The sequence below is a fragment of the Drosophila pseudoobscura genome, chromosome X (assembly GCF_009870125.1).
Source record: "Drosophila pseudoobscura strain MV-25-SWS-2005 chromosome X, UCI_Dpse_MV25, whole genome shotgun sequence".
Taxonomy (NCBI): domain Eukaryota; kingdom Metazoa; phylum Arthropoda; class Insecta; order Diptera; family Drosophilidae; genus Drosophila; species Drosophila pseudoobscura.
In genome coordinates this window covers 57002575-57023120 of record NC_046683.1, presented here as the reverse complement: position 1 = coordinate 57023120, position 20546 = coordinate 57002575, and the positions used below count along the sequence as shown (strand labels likewise).

The 20546-nt window shown below is 46.6% G+C and overlaps 1 protein-coding gene and 1 long non-coding RNA gene across 4 annotated transcripts; one reads left to right on the top strand and one right to left on the bottom strand.

Moving 5' to 3' along the window:
• Positions 1–273: 273 nt before the first annotated feature.
• On the top strand, positions 274–19971 carry LOC4812304 (glutamate synthase [NADH], amyloplastic). 3 transcript variants are annotated; one of them, XM_033384951.1, is made up of 16 exons: positions 282–508; positions 7722–8211; positions 8294–8421; positions 10958–12044; positions 12353–12355; positions 12916–13082; positions 13171–14334; positions 14394–14524; positions 14590–14948; positions 15006–15151; positions 15964–16073; positions 16150–16283; positions 16342–16673; positions 16744–18234; positions 18300–18958; positions 19023–19971. In XM_033384951.1, exons 2-16 carry the CDS (start codon positions 7888–7890, stop codon positions 19154–19156), a joined length of 6369 nt encoding a protein of 2122 aa, XP_033240842.1. In that variant the 5' UTR covers positions 282–508; positions 7722–7887; the 3' UTR covers positions 19157–19971. The 3 variants fall into 3 exon arrangements, with proteins under 3 accessions (XP_033240844.1, XP_033240842.1, XP_033240843.1); XM_033384952.1 differs by lacking the exon at positions 12353–12355; XM_033384953.1 differs by lacking the exons at positions 15964–16073; positions 16150–16283; positions 16342–16673; ... (1 more) ...; positions 18300–18958; positions 19023–19971 and adding an exon at positions 15265–15810 and having other exon boundaries at positions 274–508.
• On the bottom strand, positions 907–2087 carry LOC117185104 (uncharacterized). Its single transcript, XR_004470616.1, has 2 exons — positions 1618–2087; positions 907–1419 (listed from the first exon to the last, which is right to left on the bottom strand). It is a non-coding gene; the product is annotated as an uncharacterized lncRNA (long non-coding RNA).
• Positions 19972–20546: the final 575 nt, after the last annotated feature.

Genomic DNA, 20546 nt, shown 5'->3' with positions numbered 1-20546 from the left:
TCAACCTAATCAAACCTAATTTTATAAACAATGCAATAAAAGGAGCCCCTTAAAATTAGCCAATCTTATAGAATTTTGATTCATCAATCGAATAAAACTATATGTTTGGCGCTGGGGATCCCAATTAGCTAGTAACATTAGACCGAATATCAAAATGGAGGAAACTGATTTTGATCAGTATATTTATGGTATATTTTGAAAATATTTATCGGTATATTTGACCGATAAGTCCGCGAAAAACTGCCCACCACCTCCCTCCATTCGAAAGCACGGCCTGGCCGCCCCAACGTATGCCTCACAAATGTATCCAAAATCTCACATAGTTCGGGTCCTTTGAAGTGAACGGAGCGAAAAAATAAATCAAATCCAGTCAAAGTTGAAGTTGAAGTGCTAAAAGCAAAAATCTAAAATTTCCAAACTTTTTTGTTGCGTGAAAAAGCACAAAGTTCTGATACCAGTGTAGTGTTGAAGGAGAAAAAATTAAAAACAGTTTTATCTGCAGTTAAAAGTAAATGAGAAAAGAGTTTTGTGTCTAATCTTTTTCGTGGCCGCGCTGTTGCAGAAAAAGAGTAATTTTTAACTAATTCACTCACACACACGCACACAGTAATATAATTGGGGAAGTGGAAAAACGCAATACGGAAAGAGAGATAAGCGTAGGAGTTGCTCTGCAAAAATCAATACATTTTACATACCTATAGACTCACACACACACACGCAGTCATACTCCTCTGCACGTATACTCAAAAGCTGGAGCGCGGGAAGAAGAAGAAGCAGAAGCACAAGAGCAGGAAGAAGTAAAAAAGCATGCTTACTCTCGCAAACAAGAACAATATATCTTAACAACAGTGGAGTGCAAAAAATTAGAAACGCTTCATGGCGATGCTTACAAGTTATGATACTTGATTGATTGATTAGGTTAACTTTATTGATTGGAAATCAATTTTATATTTATGGTGCTTCCATTCACAAATTGAAATCAGACTGCACTTATTCGAATGGCCGGCACTGTGGCTTTCTTCGCCGCCTGCCGCAAACTTCTCGCTCTTGTCGTTCTCGAAGTTCTACTGTGTATGTGAATGTGTATGTTTGCCGACACACACAAAGCTCTCCTACCCCTACCCCCGTCGCCTGGTTTGTCGATGACTATTTTATGGCCTGTGCTTCAGTCGGAATCTCGTTTCGCTATTTCCACTCCTCCTCCGCCCCTCTCCCAGCGCGCCCTCTATCTGGTGCTCCACTGCAGACCACAGCAGCTGCTTCTCTTGCTCCGCTTCAAGGTCAGTATAAGGTTAGGGCTCTGCTCTTCCTGCTCTCGTCAGAGCGAGATATTCGGTGATGAAGGAGATGGAGATGAAGGAAGGGACCATGGCAGTGATTTCTGTACAGTGGGCTCCATCTCCATGGCAAAAAAGTTGGCTACAAAAGAGAATGCCACAATAAGTGCACCAACAAAGTGCCACAAATTGCTTCCTTAATGGAGGTGGTATCAAATTTAATGACTGCCTCTATGTTTGCATTTCCTTTGCTCGGGATTTTAGTTCTAGCCAAGGTATATTCAATTGAAGGTCGGGCAGTCGGAGAAAGTGCTCTAGAGTGAAAGCGAGCCTGCCTTACCTTCACGTTAATATCCCTTTCGGTTTTGGCCGTCTACGTCACTGCCCTTTGACATTTACACATTGCTGCTCTCTGCGTCAGCTTCCGAGTGTGAGAGTGCTCTCTCCCACCCTCTTACATAACAGTTATGTAATCAGCAGCTTCCACACTTTTGCCACTCTGTGAGGGCCTTTTCTCTCGTCGATTGCCCTTCAATTTAAAGGATAACATGCTGTGCTTTGTCTTATTGTCCTTTTCTGTTATCCCAAGAGCTGGGCAAGCACCTCCAAAGGATTCTAGAAGGCTTAGCAGCAGACAATAGAGACGCGGGAGACTCAGGAGACTGACACTCGAAACGAGATGGCGGAAGATAGAGCTGGCAAAGAAAGTGTGAGCCTAAGCCTAAGCCCTCTCTTGCTGTTAAGTAAGAGCAAAGCTCTCCGTAAGCTCATCCGTCAGCGAAGCGAATGCACAACATTCTCCTTTCGTCGCATTCTTGGCACATTTTTCATGCCATTACATTCCTAATTGAAATCTGATACGAATTGTCGTGTGGTTCTCGGTGGCGCCGCAGGTTGTTGCGGTTTACCGGTTCAGTGATTTTCCAATTGCGTCGCAGTCCCAAAGAGAATGGGCGAGTGGGTGGGGCAGTAGGGCGGGTCGATCGTGGCAGCAATTACGATAACAAAATGTTGCTTCGGGGCCCAGACTTTGCTGATCAATTCCAGAATTGAAGTTACATTTTGATTGATTCTCTATCGCTAGGATTACCCATCGTTTGCCTGATAAGCCCCGATAGAGAGTCGAGTCCCGAGGTCTCTCCTACAAACAGGTAGCACTCAGACCTCGAGACCAGGTACCTGACTCAGACAGGCAGAAGGGGCTCCCCACAACCACTCCCCTTTCTAATTTACTTTGGATTGTTATTGCTATTGTTGCCCCGCGCACACACAACTGTATTTACATAAGGGAAGGTAGGGGCTATCCGAGGGTAGGGGCGGGGCATTCGCAATCTACCCCAAAAGTGCAACGCCAACGCGTTGTCTGTCTCCCTCTTGCACTCCGCCTCCCATCTGGAGGCAGCTTTCATTGGAAACTAATGCAAATTGCGACGTTGCTTGTTTATGGGCTGGCAACTGTACCTCGGCTCTTAATTGGCGGGGGGGAGCATGGCGCACCTTCTGCCGTAAATAGCAAACAGCTGCGATATCTAATATCGGAGCAAGGGTAGGGTATCATCAGGTATCATCATCACCATATGCCCTCCCCCATCCGTTTGTTTGGATGGATGCATGAGCCATGCATAAACCAGAAAAACAATGTTCCTCAAGTTTCTAAGTTTCAGTCTATCGTTAAGCAAACAGATCAATGAAAGATATAAATAAGCTATTTTATTTCATCACTGGAATGTGTGGATCTTGTATTTATCATCACTGAAACTCTAAGACTGTGAAACATAAGAGGTTAATGCTAATTGTTGGATTATTAGCACTTTTGTAGAAACATATAGAACTTTGGACCGAGCTTCAACCTTAATTAGCCAACAAACGTTTTCTCTACAGTGCGTTTCGGCATGCTAAGGCAACAAAAATGATTAAATTTCTATGATCTTTGAATACACTCCAGTATTCATTTCAAGATCCCTTTTAACATTCATCCCATCGCTGTGTGGGCCCACTGTGCGAGTAGTTCTAGATAAAAAAATATATTAAAAAATAGTTCAACGTGTAATTCCAAAGCGCAATAAAAAGCAAACCACAACGAGACCACAAGGCGATGAAGGGGGTACAGATTCCACAATTAAACAAACAACAAAAAATAGCCAACCCAATGGCGATAATGAACACAAATTGTTACTATTTTTAAACAACCTTTTTCCCTGGCTAATTGAGGCGGATTCCCTTGCGGATTTCCCCCCCTCGGTTGGCCATAAACAAAGTGATATGGGGACCCATAAAATAGGTCTCTCTCGGCCACTTGAAGCACCCCGAGTCCCGAGTCCGGTCCCCGATAAGCAGGAGAAGTAGAAGTCGGGTCAGATAGTGGCATTTCCCGGACGATAGCCGGCCCTAAATTAGATCATAAATCGCTGAAATACAACCTTTTAACAGCGGAAGGAGCTACTGGTTCTATTTATATGGGGCAGGGATTTCCATTCAGGGTCTAATGCTAATGGCTTTTATATTGGTTAGAGGCTGACACCCATTAGGACCGTTGATGATTATCCTTGAATAATTGCCCTTTGACATGCCCCAAACAAACATTAACCTACCGCACGCAATGTTTCTCTTTATTTACCTATTTCGGGGTTATTGAAACTTGTTGCCATTCTTGTTTACATTAATAATTTATATTATACGCATATCTCTGCATACAGATATCTATTCCATCCCCCGATGTAGAGATGTAGATGTGGGCCACACGCGGCTGCCGCGTTTTCGGACTTTGCACCAAACGCCATGGAAGTGGTGGCCTCTTCCTCTCTCTCTATATACCTATACATATATACATTTGTATATTCCCCTCTATCTGTGTGTATCTCTCTCTGTTCTCCGATATACATACATATTCTCAGGTTGAAAGTCTGCAGACTTGTTTGCCATATGTACAATATTGGATTTCTTTGCTTTATTTTCTCGCCGCTTCAGTGGAAGTCCAAATATTTATTTTGACTCTCGAGCTGAGTCTAGATTCTACAAATTCTGGATTTCTGAAGAACAGGGTGTCCGATGTCTTCTCTCTGAGAAGACTGCATTAAATAAACAAACTAAAATTCCTATGGGAATATATGCTCTTAACGTCATCTATAGATAAAGTGAAATATGTATAATATTCCGGTATGAAAATAGAACGGTTTTTGTGACGCACTTGGTAGAGTTATGCAAGGAGAACCGAACTGAGGCTGAATGAAGGAAAATATCAGTCCAAGTGATTGATAGAGGATTATACGAGTATGCATATGATGTGAAAAGATACTTTTGGGGGTTTCTGTATCCATCTGTTTATCCATCAAAAGATTCCGCTATGATCTTTCAGATTTATCTACTGTTTTTGGCTACTTTTCGCTACCCTTTACTAGCCCCTAAAAATCCACAAAGATATCTGGTTTTGTTCAAGTCACGATTATGATGCTATAAAGCTAACAAAAGTTGGTCTATTTTTTGGGAGGCATTGGTTATCTTTTCATAAATCTTGCTGCCAGGTTCCAGACACTTGAATTTTGGTCAAAACTTTCCACTGTGCCTGGGATTCGCGATCTCAATCTTTCGGCTACGTCACGTTCCATGTTTCCCATAGGAGAGTTCTTATCGGTGTTTCAGGAGGGAGGGCATCATTACGCATTCACCCAGAAATCGATGCGTATTTATAGCACTTTCCTCTCCCAATCACGCATGCAAATCGTGAATAATGCTCCCCCCAATGGAACACCGATAATCACTACGAATAAACCCCCACCCCACCCCCCTGGTATGGGATTGCATGAAAGTTCAGTGTGCCATTAGATTCTTGGCTGGGCCGCTCGTGTCGTGAATGAATCTTATCTAAGGTCTGGGTGAGTCGGTGCGGGGGGGCGCCAGCGGTGAGACGCCAAAGATTATTAACAAATAGAGAACACACAATATTGAAAGAGAATTTCGGCCTGCCCCTTGCCGCTGCCTCAGTTGCAGACACTCGTTCGGCACATGTTAAACGCCTGATACCGAAAGAGCCACCAAAAACAAGAAAAGAGTCTAACAAAAAGTCAAGAAACCGATTTAGAGAGAGAGAGAGAGATTGATCGACACTGGCGATATCTCTTACTTATTTGTATTGATAAGTATCGATTTACGGTAACTGAGTGATCGATAAGAATCGATTATGAAATTGAAAACGAAGTAAACGGACACACCTGTTTGTGGATTCCATTTCTAAGATCAAATCAGAAACCACCTGCTTCAACTGGTATTATTTGAGAAGTGGAGTGCTGAGTGCAGCCCAACTCTATCCTCTACCCCGACCGATTCCAGAAAGAGAGGACTACTGCCAGAGCAGGAATGTGTCACCGTCGAAGATCGAGATTGTGGCATGACGTCGCAGTCAACCGCCTGATAGATTCCATTCCCATCGCCTCTCCGCGCCGCTAGCGGGGACTTTGAACCAAACATATGTACATACATATATAACTCGTAGTAGTAGCCGTCGTCGTTTGCCGTCTGCGGAGCACAATAGAAAGTCTTTGATAAGGAGAGGGGAAGTGATTTCCTATGAGCCCGGCCTCGGTCCGGTCCCTCTGGTGGACCCCATGAACTTGGCCGCTTATCGCCGCGCACCTTTTGATTGATTAATTTATGTTCTCCAAATTAAAGCAATCGAACTATTAAATCGCCGGCCAGTGGTTCCTGGGAAAAAGATTGCAAGCAAAAATTTAATTATGCCACTGAAAAGAAAAAAAGAAAGCAAGATCTGAAGAATTGATGGAAAATTTCTGGCAGAAATCTGGCACAAATGATTTTATCTTTTCTAATGGAGATTCTATTTTAAGAAGAGCCCGCAAGGAGAACGGCGAGCATCTATATTCCAAAAATATATACATATGCATAGATCATTTCAAATGCATTTTTTTTTCTGGTCAACAGTTGAAGGACCCCATAGAGAGATATGTAAAGGAAAAACATTCTTCCATGGGCGACGACAACGGGTGACAGTGAATTATTGAAAGCAGATCTTTGGTTTAACCAAAAAAACACGAAATGCTGCACACAAAAAACAAGAATATCTAAAATTATAATCCTAAAACAAAGACGATTCTGGTGGCGATGCTGTGCTTCAGGGGTGTCGTTAAAATATTCTCGAAAAACAGAATTAATTTTGTTGTTCATTTCGAATATTTGAAATTGTTATTTCTCAATTGAATCTTGTTGTTGTTGTTGTTGTTGTTGTACTCGTATGCATATTGTAAATCGCATTTTAAAGCATACGATCGAGGGAAGGGAATTTGTTTATAACGACTCGTCGTTCTGTGACGCCATTCGATATGTATTCCCTACAATAATATACAAATATGACAAATATTTCCACAACTGCAATTGAAATTTGATAACGTAGAACGTTCAGCGATTGCGGCAGTCAGTGGCTCCCTTCGTTCCTTGCTCGATAAAACCGCCATGTAAATATCGAACGATTTTTCTCATTACGTTGTCGAGAGCATTTCAAGGTCTCACCCCTCTCCTCTGGAGGGGCAATCGATTGTTTAATCAATCTGTCAATCAATTGTAAAGACCGATCGTCGAACTGTCTATTTAGGAAGCAATTTAGCTAAGCCTTTCAGGTGGAGTGCCTCTTAGAGGGACAGAGACAGAGAGAGAGAGAAAGGGTTCGAGTGGTAGATTGTGTTTTAGTGGAAAATAAATATTTTTGTGATAAGAATTGCATTACATGCAACCGATTGGAAATTAAATCATGCTTTGATTTCTTAGGCCAGCGTCAGAGGAAGAGGAACGAATACAGCAAGAGCTGGAACAACCGTAGGAGAGAGCGATCAAGGTGTGTGTTGTTGCAGGGTGAGGTAATGCTGGCAAGGCGCTCTCCGCCACAAATGCACATACATTGGAGTGTCTATTGGGAGAGCGCTGCCTGCCAGGACCACTCCCCCACTCTCTCTTCTGCCTTGCGCTCTCTTTGCGTAGCGGACTTGGCGGAGAGCAAGTACATCTGCACTGAATCAGAGCTGTGCGTGAGAGTGGAGTCATCTCTCTCTCTTCATTTTGCACTCTTTCCTTGTCGCGCGTTCTTTAAATTGCCTCACCCCACAGCGCATGCACCTTGCACTGATCTGAGATGGGGGTTCGTTGGGGCGCTGCTGCTCGCTCCCCGTTTCATTCGCTTGTGAGCAGCCGTCAGTGTCGCGTGTGCCCCCCCAGAAAGCGTCTTGCGCGAAAAAGTCAAAAACTTACAAAACTTTGAGGCAAGAAAAAAAGACTACAACAGAACAAGAATCTCTGTGTTTGTGTGTGTGTGTGTGTGTGCGAAAATAGTGCAAAAGGGAGACGAGAACGCGCAAAAAGTGCAACACCAGCAGCGGCGGCGGCGGCAAAAAAAAAAAAGAAAACATCATTAAACAACATTTTTTTCTCTTTTTTTTACAGCAAAAAAACAGAAATAACTGTTTGTTCTCTAACTGTGAAATAAACACGAAACTATCTTAAACCAAAACAATAAATAAAAATAATAATAATAATAATAGTAATAATTAAACGCCAAGCGACAAGCAAGAAGAATTTTTAGCAAGTGCAAAGGGTATATAATCGTATAATGGCACCAATAACCACTGACAATTGCGAATTTGAATGTGAATCCTCTGTTGAAACATCCATCGGTACCACCATCGAGAACTCTGTTGCCGTGTCCGCTGGTAGTGGCAGTGGCAGCAACACTCACGCGTCGCGCACCAACGAACAATCGAATGAAGTGTATTTGAGCGAAGGTCAGGAGCACGAGCAGGAGCAGGAGGATGTCCCGCTGGAGCAGATGCCCTGGGAGGCACCTGGCAAACAGGGACTCTACGATCCCCAGAACGAGCACGAGGCCTGCGGCGTTGGCTTCATTGTGGCCATCGATGGCAAACGCTCTCACAAGGTGGGCAGCAGTCGACAGACCCCCCCCCGGACAAGGACCATCCACCATCTCTAATTGTTCTCCGATTTTGTACGATCCTCAGATTCTACGTGATGCCCAGACCCTCTCAGAACGGATGAATCATCGTGGGGCCTGCGCCTGCGACAATGACACTGGCGACGGTGCTGGCGTCTTGGCCTCCATTCCCCATGGACTCTATGCCAAGGCTTTGTAAGTTCCATATAGCACCTACCATTTATACAGTATGCATGCAGTATTTAGTATAGAATACATACATATGTATACATACATACATACATATATGCCGGTTTGTTCATCTATGGCGCCGCCTGATTGCCATTGATGAATGGCTTACACGATATCGCTGCGATCTCGTGCGCGAAATACGAAAATAGCTCAAAGCTGTCTCTCTCTTCCCCTCCCTCTCTCTCTCCCTCTCTCTCTCTCATGTCACTTGCCGCCGTCTGTCACAGGTAATACTCTTCATAGACAAGGGTATATCAGTGATTTTTGGGGTTCGGATAGAACTGACCTACAAAATAGGAAGAAAAGTATTCATTTGCTTTGGGCTAGCGCCCTCTAGTGCCACAGATTTAAAAAGTATTACCTGGTATCTTGGGGTCGAGTGACGTGTGCGCAATGGAAATGGCATTTTATGTAGGTCTTATCGTAGGGTTACATTTTTCCATTGTTGAGACTTAATCCTGGGTTGATCTTATCTTTATGCCGCAATTACTGCTCCCTATTCTATCTTTTATTACCTCTAATGCAGGATTATGGCTAGAAATAGTATGGAATTCTACCGACAGAATGCAACCATTTATTGGAGGCTTATGAAAGAGTCCACACATGACAGTTTTATGTGACTTATGACTGCCTTCAGCTACTGAATTTATAGAACTCTCGGATTCCCAAGAATTACACTCAATGAAGGGCATACAAGCTTCCCCTTTATCTTTCCCTTGAATATTTCCATTTCTTTACGGGTACATTGGCTTTCGATAGTACTGTAACGGACAGACAGACAGCATCAGTCGACAGTCGGCAGTCGGCAGTCGAGCACGTCAAAAATAGTTTGCTGAAACGATGTGGTTCCCCCCCAATGGACCCACAGAAAACAGAGACCGAGACCCAACCATGGTCATGTATGAGATATATGTATATACATACAGCAGTCATACATACATCTGCTCTCTGCTCCCTCTCTCATCCGATGTACATTCTGTTTTCTGATTTCTGTTTATTTTGTCAGCATTTTTGGCACGGTTTGTGTTTTCGTCACGCATTGCCCAGAATCCGGCATCTACATATACATATGTCGGTATATAACCCTACTATATATGTGTGTACATTGATGTGTCCGCAATATTTTGGATATAATGTTTTCTAGGCAATACAACAGTTGTGGGTGTGTGAGGGGAGGGGAGAGTCCAGAGGCCATTACTTCTGTCAAATTATTCCATTAAACTATTATATTTTATTATATTATTTGGAGGCAAGCAATGGAAAAGTACAACATGGTCCCCGAACCACTTATACGAGTGGAGGAGATGTTGTGCATAGTAATGAGAGAGAGAGAGAGAGTGAGAGGGGACGGGGGTTCTATAAGCAATTTGTGAATTTCAGCAGATCATTATACGGGTAATTTGCATAGAGGTTAATCTAATTGAAGGTACATACAAATACATACAAATATGTACACATTTAGGAAGGTAATTTAAATTGGTCATTATTCATTCATAAAATTAAATATCCAACCTGTTTTTAACTTCTTAACCATCCTAAGTACAGCAAACACCTTTTGCAAAAATCTATATCCAAGCTGGATTGAATTGAGTCGCGTCGCGTCGCTCCATAACCCCTCCTAATAAATATGACACTGTCCGAATGATTTACAAATGTGCTAATCTATTGAACAAATTCGCAACTATTTGCCATTAAATTAGTGATACAGCTGTCAGAACATACATATGTACATACATACATACATATATATAGATTATTATGTGTCCAGTCGATTAAATCGCGTAATGTCGCACGACAGGCCATAAATCTAGTTTAATTAGCGATCATTCTAGGGTATTCGGAGACTCTGAGAGGGGTTTTCGGGGCACGCAATTCCCTACAGACGGGCACGTGTTAAGTGATATGAGATTTGGTTTGAATTTCAAGTTCAAGGAACGCAGGCAGACTAATTGTGAAATTGTGAAATTATAAGCGGCATGTTCTCCCCTCCACCGCATCCGCTGGAAGAGTTGCTGCGTCTAAATGTTCTCCTATCTCGCTCCCCCCCCCCCAAGAGAGAGGAGCTCCGGCTGATTCTGAATGCTGCGACGTAATAAGAACGAGATCGAATCGAAGCCCCGTCTGTCTATCGGGGTCTACATACATATACGTAAACGCGATCTTTAAGTCTATAGAATGCATGTCTCTGAATGACAAACAGGTGGTGGGCAGGGGACTGGCAGACGGACGGGCTGACTGACTGACTGACAGCTAATGATGCTGAGATGATCGTCACTTAAAACTCAATGGATTGCATCAGGTATTGGTGGCATATGGCGCGATGAATGGAACGACGAACGACGACTGAACGACTGAACGAAAGCGCCTCAGATTCAATTACACGAATGGAAAATGGAAATCTGACTCTGGGGTGCACTTTTATGGCGCATGAAGCGACACTACAATCAAAATCATTTCTACCCCTTAATTGCGAACACATTTTCCTCTGGCTCATTTTCAGGTCCAAGGAGGGCATAACACTGCCCGATCTTGGGGACTATGCCACGGGTATTTTCTACTTGGACGAGGCCCAGCATTCGGCTGCCGAAAAGGAGTTCAATGACTTGGCCCAGAGCCTGGGTCTGGAGGTGATTGCCTGGCGCACGGTGCCGTCCAGTCAGCAGGCCATTGGCGTGGTGGCACGCAAATCGGAGCCACTGTCGCGGCAGGTTTTCGTCCGTCGTCCCGAGGGCAGTGATGAGAAGGACTTCCAGCGCAAGGTGTTTGTCCTGAGGAAGCGGGCCAGTCATGAGCTGGCCAAGCAGGGCAGACGCTTCTACATTTGTTCGCTGTCGGATCGCACGGTGGTCTACAAGGGTCTGTTCACCTCGGATCAGCTGTGGGACTACTACACTGACCTCAAGAATCCCGAGTTCGAGACCTATCTGGCGCTGGTGCACACGCGCTTCTCCACCAACACTTTTCCCAGCTGGGAGCGTGCCCATCCGCTGAGGGTGCTGGCCCACAACGGGGAGATCAACACGCTGCGCGGCAACGTGAATCTGATGAAGGCCCGCGAGGGTGTGATGGAGTCGGAGGCGTTCGGGGAACAGCTGAAGAAACTCTATCCGGTGGTGGAGCCCAATCTCTCGGACTCGGGCTCCTTTGACTGTGTCCTGGAGTTCATTACGATGGCCAGCGATAGATCGCTGCCAGAGTCCGTGATGACCATGGTCCCAGAGGCGTGGCAGAACGACAAGACGATGCCGCAGGAGAAGCGTGACTTCTACCAGTGGGCCGCCTGTGTGATGGAGCCCTGGGATGGACCCGCTCTCATCAGCTTCACCGATGGCCGCTACATTGGCGCCGTGCTGGACAGGAACGGGCTGCGTCCGTCGCGCTTCTATGTGACCAAAGAGAACGTCCTCGTGATGGCCTCTGAGGTGGGCGTCTACGATGTGGATCCCTCGCAGGTGACGCTGAAGAGCCGACTCAAGCCCGGCCGCATGCTGCTGGTGGACACCAAGGAGAAGAAGCTCATCCAGGACATTGAACTGAAGCAGCACATCTCCAAGTCGCGTCCCCACTCCGAATGGCTGCAGCAGAAGGTGAGTGAGGGCCACACGGCCACACACACACGCAAACAGGGTAGACTATCCAATCCACCTCTCCTCCCATGCACTCCTCCTCCCACTAATCATCTCCAGACGACACAAACATCGCCCAGACACGACACACGAAACTTTCGGCTCATCTAAAATTGTATTTTGTCTAAATTTGTCCTCATTTCTCTCTCACGCTTTCAATGTGAATATGAAATATCAATGAATGAATATCAACGAATATTCAATCCTCCCCCAAAATCTACTTACAAATGTTAAATGTATTTGTGTGGTGGGGACTAATACTAACGCAGATGGTGAGTCCACAAATGGTGTTTGCCCCTTGGTCCTAGTGCCCGTAGTTGTTGTCCTTAGGACTTTTCGTTGATTTTGTTGCTCTGTTGCTTTCTCGTTGTTTGAGTTTTCGATCACAGGACTATAAAATATACCAAGAACAAATAATGAATACCAAATAATGAATACAACGATTGCAGAACTCTTTTCTACTTATGATTTATGATACATTCAGGGTATTTCACACGCTACTTGCAGAAGATTTCATCGTTTCTTTCTGCATTGCGAAGAAACGAAGGAAAAAACGATCAAATCGAATGTAAATCCCGTGTAGAAAATAAAAAAAAAACGATGAAATCTATTGTATATTGCGTTTTATTGAACGTCTCGAAAAATCGATAAAGTCTGCTGCACATTGCGTGCGAAGTACTTGAATACTTCATGGATTTTGTACGCAATGCCTAAGATTCTTTCTAGTTTTGTTTTCTTGGAAATTTTATAGTCGTTGATTTTCATTCCATGCATGCGCCTAAGAGGACTCCTAAGACCCAACTCTAATTCGATTTCCTTCCTTCGAAAATAGATCACTTTGGACGAGATACGCAATGCCAATATGTTGAATGCTCTTCCAGTGGAGGATCTCTCCTTGTTGCCTGCTTCCCAGCGTGGGATCTTCGATCCACGGCTGTCGCTTTTCGGCTACACCACAGAGACGGTGAACATGCTACTGATTCCCATGTTTAAGAACAAGTAAGTAAAGGATATAACCACTTTTTCCACATCTAAACCCTCTTTCTCTCTCTCTCTCTCTCTCTCTCTATCTCTCTCGTGTATACAGAAAGGAGGCTCTTGGCTCTATGGGCAATGATTCCCCACTGGCCTGTCTCTCCAACTTCCAGCCCGTGGCCTATGAATACTTCAAGCAGTTGTTCGCCCAAGTGACCAATCCCCCGATCGATCCATTCCGCGAGAAGGTGGTCATGTCCATGCAGTGCCCCCTGGGGCCGGAGGCCAATCTCCTGCAGCCCTCCGCCCAGCAGGTGCATCGCATTTGGCTAACCAATCCCATACTGAGCATTCCAGACACCCAGCTCCTGAAGCGGAACACGCATCGCGGCTGGAAGACCAAGGTCCTGGACATTACATTCCAGTTCAGCGACGGCGTCCCGGGGTACCTCGAGTGCATCGAGCGCGTCTGTCGCGAGGGCTACAATGCCGCCCAAGCGGGCTACCAATTGATCGTGATCTCCGATCGAAATGCCGGCTCCAACGGCATGACTGCCGTCTCGGCTCTGCTCGCTCTGGGGGCACTGCACCATCATCTGATTGAGACGCTGCAGCGCATGAAGGTCGGCATTATAGTGGAGACAGCGGAGGCCCGTGAGGTGCATCACATTTGCGTGCTCCTCGGCTACGGCGCCGATGCCATTTGCCCCTATTTGGCCTTTGAGCTGGCGCAGGCTCTGCGCGATGATGGAGTCATCGGGCACGAGGTCACGGACAAACAGATCTACGCGGCCTATGCCCAGGCCATCGACACGGGCATCGCCAAGGTCATGGCCAAAATGGGCATCAGCACACTGCAATCGTACAAGAGCGCCCAGATCTTTGAGGCCGTGGGCTTGGGCATCGATCTGGTGGCCAAATGCTTCCGCGGCACTCAGTCCCGCATCGGTGGCGTCACCCTTGAGATCCTCGCCAAGGAGGGACTCGAACGCTATCAGCTGACGTACTGCAAGATCTCGCCGGACACACGGATCCTGCGTAATCCCGGACACTACCACTGGCGCCATGGCGGCGAGGCGCACATCAATGAGCCCTCGTCCATCGGAAGCCTCCAGGAGGCGGCTGTCAGCAAGAATCTGGATGCCTTTGAGGCCTTCAAGAAGACCACCCTGGACAGCGTGAAGAAGTGCGCCCTGCGCGGTCAGCTTGAGTTCGTCAGCGATCGCCAGAAGATTGATTTGTCGGAAGTGGAGCCCGCCAGCGAGATTGTGAAGCGGTAGGAAGGGGATAGGGAATAACTCTTAGAGCAGAAATCAATGGTGTATTCCTTTTTAGCTTTGCCACTGGTGCCATGAGCTTTGGCAGCATCTCTCTGGAGGCCCATCAGACCCTGGCCGTCACCATGAATCGCATAGGTGGCAAGAGCAACACGGGCGAGGGCGGCGAAGACTCTGATCGTTATTTGAGTAAGTATTTTCGGGGTGTCATTGCCCTGAAGCAGAGCTAATCTTTCCCTCCGATTAACCTGCAGACCAGGATCCCAATCATAGCCGCCGTTCGGCCATCAAGCAGGTGGCATCGGGACGCTTTGGTGTGACCGCCTCGTATCTGGCAAATGCCGATGATCTGCAGATCAAAATGGCCCAAGGCGCCAAGCCCGGCGAGGGCGGAGAGCTGCCTGGCTATAAGGTGACCAAAGATATAGCCAAGACCCGTAAATCGGTGCCAGGAGTGGGCTTGATCTCTCCACCGCCCCACCACGACATCTATTCGATTGAGGATCTGGCCGAGTTGATCTACGATCTAAAGTGTTCCAATCCGAATGCCAGAATCAGCGTGAAGCTCGTATCGGAGGTGGGCGTGGGCGTGGTGGCGTCGGGAGTTGCCAAAGTGAGTTGTAGCCCCACTGCTGGAAGAGATCTCTTCTATATCTTTCTTGTATTTTAGGGCAAAGCCGAACATATTGTAATCTCTGGCCACGATGGCGGCACTGGTGCCAGCTCCTGGACGGGCATTAAGAATGCAGGCATGCCCTGGGAACTGGGCATTGCAGAGACTCATCAAGTTCTGGTTTTGAATAATCTACGATCACGGTAAGTCATCGACCAGGAGAGCTGGCTACCGAGCAGATCTCTAGTGATCCCCTCCCGCCGCTCTCCCTCTGTTGCTATTCTACTAATCATGAAACAAAACCCATTACTGAAAGTGTGCCTGGTTTGGTGGTTATCCCCCCAGCGATGACAGCGTTGGAAACAGCGTAATCAGAATCAGAGCACATGCTCTTTACGAAGAGAAAGCAAGAAAGAGAGAGAGAGAGATATCCGATATGTACGAACGAGTATATGTGATCTAATGATCGATTGATTCCTCGTCAAATGTGGGCGATGAGGAGTACACGAATCATTGATAGAAAACAGAAACACTCCAGTAAACGGAAAAGATAGATTGAACTCTAAGCAAATCCAAAGAGAAATGGCAACCAAAAAAAGAGAAAAAGAAAACGCTGAGAGATGTATGTATGTTGATCTTTTAATTATTGAAATGGATATTGATCTGAAGAAGAAGCTCCTGGCGATAGATTGACGGAAAGCCTTTATTTTGATCCTCTTGAGTCTCTTTTGCTGGTTTTTCGCTGGAAATCGTTCGTTGAAAGAAATATACGATCCAATGCGTTCCAATTCACTCACTCACTCACTCACTCGTTCGCTCAATCGCTCACTTCGTGTCACGATCGTCGCTGTGTGCTCCATTCGTAATTTCTTCTCATTAAATTAAAACTTGCGCTGTTTTGTTTGCTAACATTGCGTTCCTTTTTATGTCGTGTCTTCCCTACTCTCAAACGGTCTGGTCTGGACTCCTTCCTGTGATCCTTCTGCTGTTGCTGCTGCTGCTGCTCCTTCTGCAGTGTGATTGTCCAAGCGGATGGACAGCTGCGCACAGGCTTTGATGTGGTCGTGGCCGCCCTTCTAGGTGCTGATGAATTCGGCTTCAGCACAGCGCCTTTGATTGTGATGGGTGAGTAGAACGGAAGGATCTAAATCCACCAATCCCCAACAAGAGACTAATCTATCGAATCTACATTTCCCCAAAGGTTGCACCATGATGCGTAAATGTCATTTGAATACCTGCCCCGTGGGCATTGCCACACAAGATCCAGAGCTGCGCAAGAAATTCACTGGCAAACCCGAACATGTCATCAACTTTTTCTTTATGCTGGCAGAAGATGTAAGCTCACGGATTGCGGAATCCCCTCCCATAGAAGGCTAATCTTTCTCTTTCGTAGATTCGCAAAATCATGGCCAATTTGGGCATAAGCAAGTTCCAAGATCTGATTGGACGTACAGATCTGTTGCGTATGGCTAGTCAGCGGGATGCCAAGGCCAGTAATTTGGATCTAAAGCTGCTCTTGCAGCCTGCGCTGCAGCTCCGTCCAGGCACCAACATTGTGGGTGGCTCTGTGAAGCAGGATTTCCAGCTGGAGAAACGCATGGACAACGAACTGATTGCCAAGGCGCAGCAGATCTTCAATGGATCCGATGACAACGTCACCGTCAAGATGCGCATCCACAACGAAGCTCGCGCATTTGGCTCCACTCTCAGCTATCATATTGCTTGGTGGGTACATCTTAGATCCCTTGACTAGATCTTGGATAATCCTAACACTTGTTTTTCCCTTCATTTTTAGCAAATATGGTGAAGCTGGCTTGCCAGCTGGCAAGAGCATTGACATCTTCCTCGAGGGCTCCGCTGGCCAGAGCTTCTGCGCCTTCCTCGCTCGCGGCGTGAATGTGACCCTGAAGGGCGATGCCAACGATTATGTGGGCAAGGGGCTGTGCGGTGGCAATGTGGTCATCTCCCCCCAGGACACGGCCACCTTTGAGTCCCACTTGAATGTGATTGTGGGCAATGTATGCCTCTATGGCGCCACCGAGGGCACAGCATTCTTCCGTGGCATTGCCGCCGAGCGTTTCTGTGTACGAAATTCGGGCGTCACCGCCGTCGTCGAGGGTGTGGGCGACCATGGATGCGAGTACATGACTGGTGGACTCGTGGTGATCTTGGGCCTCACCGGACGCAACTTTGCGGCTGGCATGTCGGGTGGCATTGCCTATGTCTATGATATTGATGGCTCCTTCAAGCCCAAGGTGAATCCGGAGAGTGTGGAGCTGCTGCCGCTGGAGATTGCAGAGGACGTGCAGATTGTGAAGAAACTGCTGGCGGATTTCATTGAGAAAACAGGATCCAAGGTGGCCAAGGAGTTGCTGGACAACTGGGCCGCATCGCAGGCAAAGTTCGTGAAGGTTTTCCCGTACGAATACCAGAAGGCTCTGCAGGACATGGCCGAGCAACAGGCGGTGGAGCAGCCCCTGAAGGCAGCGGTGGCCATCGAGAATGGCAATGGCAAGCACGAGCCGCACATCAAGGACATCGAGGAGGCCATTCAGGATGTGGCGCTGGAGCAGAAGCGTGCCGATCGTGTTCTGGACAAGACGCGCGGCTTTGTCAAGTACAAGCGGGAGACGGCACCGTATCGGGATGCCGCCGATCGACAGAAGGACTGGAACGAGGTCTATAACTTCCCGCATGTCCGCAAGAACCTCAAAGTGCAGGCCGCTCGCTGCATGGAGTGCGGCGTCCCCTTCTGTCAGTCCAACTCCACAGGCTGTCCCCTGGGCAACATCATACCCAAGTGGAACGACCTGATCTTCCATGGCGAGTGGCAGGAGGCACTGCGCCAGCTGCTGCAGACGAACAACTTCCCCGAATTTACGGGACGCGTCTGCCCGGCTCCCTGCGAGGGCTCCTGTGTCCTCGGAATCTCGGAGCCGGCGGTGACGATCAAGAACATCGAATGCGCCATCATCGATCATGCCTTCGAGCAGGGCTGGATCAAGGCGGAGATCCCAGAGGTGCGCACCGGCAAGCGGGTGGCCATCGTGGGCTCCGGTCCCTCGGGTCTGGCGGCCTCTCAGCAGCTGAATCGGGCGGGACACTTTGTGACCGTCTTCGAGCGCAACGATCGTGTGGGCGGCCTGCTCCAGTATGGCATTCCCACCATGAAGCTGTCCAAGGAGGTGGTGAAGCGTCGCGTGGACCTCATGGCCGACGAAGGCATCGAATTCCGCACCAATGTGCATGTGGGCAAGGACCTCAAGGCCGAGCAGCTGCTAAAGGAGTAAGTGATCCACCTGACAGCACATATAGGAATCCGCCTCTAATCTTTAATGGTTTCCTCTGTAGATACGATGCTGTCTTGTTAACCACTGGATCCACATGGCCCCGTGATCTGCCGCTGGCCAATCGTGACCTGAAGGGAATCCACTTTGCCATGGAGTTCCTCGAGGCGCAGCAGAAGAAACAGCTGGGCGGCAAGCAGGACATAATCTCTGCCGCCGGCAAGGATGTGATCATCATTGGCGGTGGCGATACTGGCTGCGATTGCATTGCCACATCGCTGCGGCAGGGCGCCAAGAGCATCACCAGCTTTGAGATTCTCCCAGAGCCGCCACTGAAGCGGGCCGAGGACAATCCCTGGCCCCAGTGGCCCAAAGTATTCCGCGTCGACTACGGCCACGAGGAGGTGAAGCTCAAGTGGGGCAAGGATCCGCGTCAGTATTGCACCACCACCAAGGAGTTTATCGGTGAGAACGGGCACATCAAGGGCGTCAACACCGTCGAGGTCGAGTGGACCAAGACGGAGACGGGCCAGTGGCGCATGCAGGAGGTGGCCGGCTCTGAGAAGTACTTTGCGGCCGATCTAATACTCCTGGCCATGGGCTTCCTGGGACCCGAGAAGACAGTGTCCTCCGAGCTGGGCCTCGAGCTGGATCCGCGTGGCAACATCAAGGCCTCCAATGGACAGTATGGTACCTCCAATGCCAAGGTCTTTGCTGCGGGCGGTATGTTCTCTGGGACTCTCAATGAAGGATGTTCTTTGATTTTCTACCTTTTTTTGTTTTATAGACTGCCGGCGTGGACAGTCGCTGGTCGTCTGGGCCATCACCGAGGGTCGCCAAGCAGCTCGCCAAGTGGATTCCTATCTAACCGGTCGCATCAGCGGACTGCCAGGAGCCGGCGGCGTCATCAGGACCTCCTAAGAAGGAGCTCCAGCACTGGCAGTCAATATCAAGTTTTGTGTGCGTGCATCGTCCCTTAGCCTAGAGAGAAATTCTATACCGATTGCAATTTGTGATTTTTATTTTCGCGATTTTAGTTTAGTTAACACTAAAAACAACAACAAAAAGACTTGAGTTTTTTACACACCAAACCAAAAAACGAAAACGATCGCCGTTTCGATTTAGTTTTATTTTTTGTAATTTTCTGGCTGGGGAAAAGGTAGAGTTTTCTTTTCTTTTCTTGTAATGAGAGAGAGAGAGAGAGAGAGATGTGCCCTCCATAGGACGATGATGCTAATGATGCGGCAGGAGTCAATTAAGCGTGCAAAACTATTGAAATGAAATGAGATTGAATGTCAATCGAAATCCAGAACCTACATATATCGAATATCCAACAAAAATATAAGGACAATAACTAGAAATTTACCGTTATCGTTATGAAAATGAGAAAAACTAAAAAAACAAAAATGTTAGAGAATGCATTATTTTTCAATGTTGTTTGAGTTATGTTGCCTGTTCGTAGAAATTGGTATGCTGATCTCCAACCTCCATCAATATAAAATATACAGACAGTCCGGACCGACAGAAAATTTCGATAAAAACAAGTGTATTAAGCCCGATATCGTGACGCATTTTTGTAGATGTTGTTTGTGCGTGTTTTGAACTACAACTACAACCCGAGACCCTTAAACGCAGAAGTACCTAAGTGGATCAAGTAAATGTTGAAAAGTGTCCTCTTTGGCAGTTATATGGAAATACCACTATTTATAAAAATATATACAAATATATATATATAACCCATCTTGTATACCCCCCATATATATACAGCTATATATGAATATATTTATGTGCAAGCATTTGAAGAAATAAATATTCAAACTATTGAAAGTATTCATTTTATTCATAAAAGTGATCAATTCAAACAATTACTACACGTTCAAATTTTCAAATTCAACTGTTTTTATTGGCATTTGCTAACCATACAGTATAATGAAGGTATATTTACGGTATTTTGGTATATAATAAGGAAATACATATACATAAAGTTCGTTTTTATTACAGTATATTTTGAAAAATAGAAGGTATAATTAATCGATAGCAGCGACGAAAAACTGAGTCGTGATTTTTAATGGGCTACCCTAAAAAGGGTATGGACAAAAACAGCCAAGGTAACCTGAAAAGTTCGTACGAACCCCACCTCTCGTGTGAGGACGGTCAGATGACAACATACCTCGAAGACAAAATCGGCAAGGTATATTGAGCAAGTGGGGTGTGTTTTAGCTTGCATACGTTTTCTGGGCCGTGGTGCCTGTTGTCCACACCCTCTTTTTCCTTCCATTAGGTAGCACATTTGTAGTAACTGTGTAGAGTG